This window comes from Opisthorchis viverrini (genome assembly GCF_000715545.1).
Source record: "Opisthorchis viverrini unplaced genomic scaffold opera_v5_13, whole genome shotgun sequence".
NCBI lineage: Eukaryota > Metazoa > Platyhelminthes > Trematoda > Opisthorchiida > Opisthorchiidae > Opisthorchis > Opisthorchis viverrini.
This window is the reverse complement of record NW_008751669.1, coordinates 2,999,307-3,002,205: the sequence shown is the minus strand read 5'-3', so window position 1 is coordinate 3,002,205 and position 2,899 is coordinate 2,999,307. Positions and strand designations below refer to the sequence as shown.

Below are 2,899 nucleotides of genomic sequence, written 5' to 3'. Positions count from 1 at the left end.
CTGTATATGCAACCAACGGGAAGGAAAAACAGTAAATACGATGAAACTCTAAGAAAAACGTTTGTTTCATCTTGTCCTGTTAGGATAATAGATATCACGCTTGCGCGGTGCGGGAGAATAAAGGTTTACAAGAAGCCATAAATTCCAATGGCTTAGTTTTAATCGCTACAATAATAGAACAAATTTAAAGCAAGTATCATCTTTTACTTGACTTCATAATTATCCTGACACCATACATACACACATAAAATGAGAATACAGGTAACCACTCAAAAGTTCGCAGAAAGCTCTTCGAACACCTGCGACGGGATTCATCTTCTTGCAGCTCATCAAGTAGGCGTAGTCCTCGAGTTGCTTATGTTCTAAGTTTACGCTTCAAGAAACATGAGGCGGCCTGTCTACTACACATTAAAGACAATAGATTAAGCTGGAATTCAATAGGGACACCTAATCGGTCTTCGAATTGAGACTCTCCCAATAGGCACGCAAATGAGTGTATAAATCGAATTAAGTGCAATTTGGGTTCAAGTAGGACATAAGTTTGACGAAAACTTAGGGGATGCACCTACGTGATGAGCCCGAAAAACAAGGATGAAACCGGTAGTGGAATACGCACGTGGTTGCTGAACAATTTTCCACAGTCTATGACCGGTTTCGCCCATCTTGAGGTTCATCAGGTGCAGTTTCCGAGTTTCCGTCAACATTACGTTCTACCTGGACCAAAATTAGAATGATGCCAAAAAATACACCCATCTGCAAGTCTCTTTGGTCTTCACGGGTTACTCAACCGAATCTCTCGTTTATTAGGCTCTTCAAATGATTCTGCCGCACACAGACCGCCTCGGAGAGCTTTCAGCAACCTTTTGAGTATTTTCCTTTATGGAAATACGCTGTGATATCTTGAATATCGTGCCAAGTGAAACATGTGGCGAATTTTGTGCAGCACATTCAGTTGAAGAATGTCATAAACGATAGATTCAGTTGGTCTCCTTGAAAAACAAACTGATTTAGCAATGACTGTAATAGTCGTGGGCTTTTCAGGAGTTTCCAGCAACATCGTTAGTAGTTTCCTTCAGGAGAGTATACTGCGATATTCCGATGATCGTATGGACTGAAATATGCGAAGACCTTTGTGAAACACATTCAGTCGAAGAGTATCATAAAACGGCAGTGAATCAGTGAATGTCGCGGTAAAACTGCAATACAAGAATCCTTGGTAATGAACTTACCCGAGGAGCGTTTCTTGATCAGATACACACAAGCGCTGAATCCATACTCTGCCTTGTTTCCAACCCCATGTCCCTCATCACCTCGATCATCTTCTTCCGATTCTTTCGTTGATTGCTGCGTGGGACTGTCCATGAGCAGTTTGCATGGCGTTGATGAGATTTGTGAATTCGACACATCGTCAATTACGTTTAAGGATTTCAGCGATATATAGCAATGAGCGATTGGATGGCTTGATTGTAAATCAGTATAATCCTTTTTGTTGTCAAATTCCGAATCATCCAGCACCGGTAAAATATTCACCTGTAGCTTTGGGCATACCTATAAGAATGAGTCGAGGTTATGAGAGTGAGTTGCTTGAAACTGTCCATTAGGTTTTGGGGCAGCCGCCTCATACTGAATAAGCCCAAATTACTGGTTGTTTTTAGAAGCCTAATAAAAACCTAGCAACTGCTTAACACACTCATCAGCGTGGCATTCTGATGCGACGGAAGTCACTATCAATAAACACTTCAGTAAAGTTTCTGGCTAAGTTCTTTTTACTGACTGGTCTGAATCAAAAAGACTCGTAAGCATAAGCTACACACTCCCTGTTTTTTTGAAATCGGGTTAAATAATCTCATCGCCTAAGGTTGAACACTTTCGTCCATCCAAAAGCCGTCAGTTGGGTGTTTTTAGCGTGTGCTGGTAGAGATGTCGTAACATGCTAGCTGCGTTTGTTGGATGCCAGGAGTTCAAGCTCCGCAAAACCAAGAACGGGAAGTGCTGTAGATCCCCAACACGAGTGAAATGAGTCCTTTATCGTCCATTTGTTGCGCACTAAGAATAACAACACCAGGGCAAAAAGATGAATGTTTAGAAGGGATTGATGTGAATGTAGAAGTCTGAAAACCTGACTTTAGCTAGATTAGACCATCTAAACTGCATTTGAAAGAAAACTGAAGGTTCACGTTAGTTACAGTCGAACATAAACTACTGTTGGATTCTGTGGCAAGCGGTTCCGTAGCTTACTGGGAGACATTTACAAATTCGATGAATTCATGAACAAGTATATTCCGTTTACTCTGTCGGTCAGTCAGTTTAAATTGCTGCAAAAGGGTTAATACTTTGACAATGTTAAAATACCTGACTAAATTGGGCCTATCAGTCTTGTTTCGTACCATTATATTCTCCAGTGTCCCATTCCAGCTAGAGTGAATGACAGTCATGAACGGCACTGGCCCAATTTAACCCCGATGGGGAAATTAAATCTGAATTGTTGATCAATAGTTATCTGAGATTGTTTGTAACCCAGTGCTGCTTGTTCCAGCTGATGCTTACGGTATGAATGAAGTTACTCGGAAGAGAAAGAACACAAGAACAGGACCGTGTAGAAGTAGTTGAGCGAAGAAAATAGTCACTTACGTTCGTAAAGTAATTTTTCAACGGACCCGGACGCGATCGAATTTGGATTTGTGCAATATCCTCAAATGAACTGGTGTCGGATTCAAATAAATCCGATCTAATTTGATTCCCGAATATTTCATATGCCGTGACAAGTCGAAAAGGCTTGCTCTCTGTTGTGTTTGTGTTGGCTTTCGTTAAAAACTATGGATGAATGGAAGAGAGAGTTTTTGTAACAAGCTACAAGCCGAAACAACCACGCTGAATTATATAAATGTAATGATTGGTC

The 2,899-nt window shown here is 40.9% G+C and overlaps 1 protein-coding gene across 1 annotated transcript in view; it reads right to left on the bottom strand.

The window, feature by feature from the left end:
- Positions 1 to 2,899, bottom strand: part of T265_01264 (hypothetical protein) — a gene marked incomplete at both ends in the record, with an annotated part of 33,639 nt that overhangs the window by 16,390 nt on the left and 14,350 nt on the right. Inside the window, 2 exons of the mRNA XM_009165249.1 lie at positions 1,230 to 1,548; positions 2,632 to 2,814. Of these exons, the coding sequence (XP_009163513.1) occupies positions 1,230 to 1,548; positions 2,632 to 2,814 (502 nt within the window). The remainder of the gene's footprint in view (positions 1 to 1,229; positions 1,549 to 2,631; positions 2,815 to 2,899) is intronic.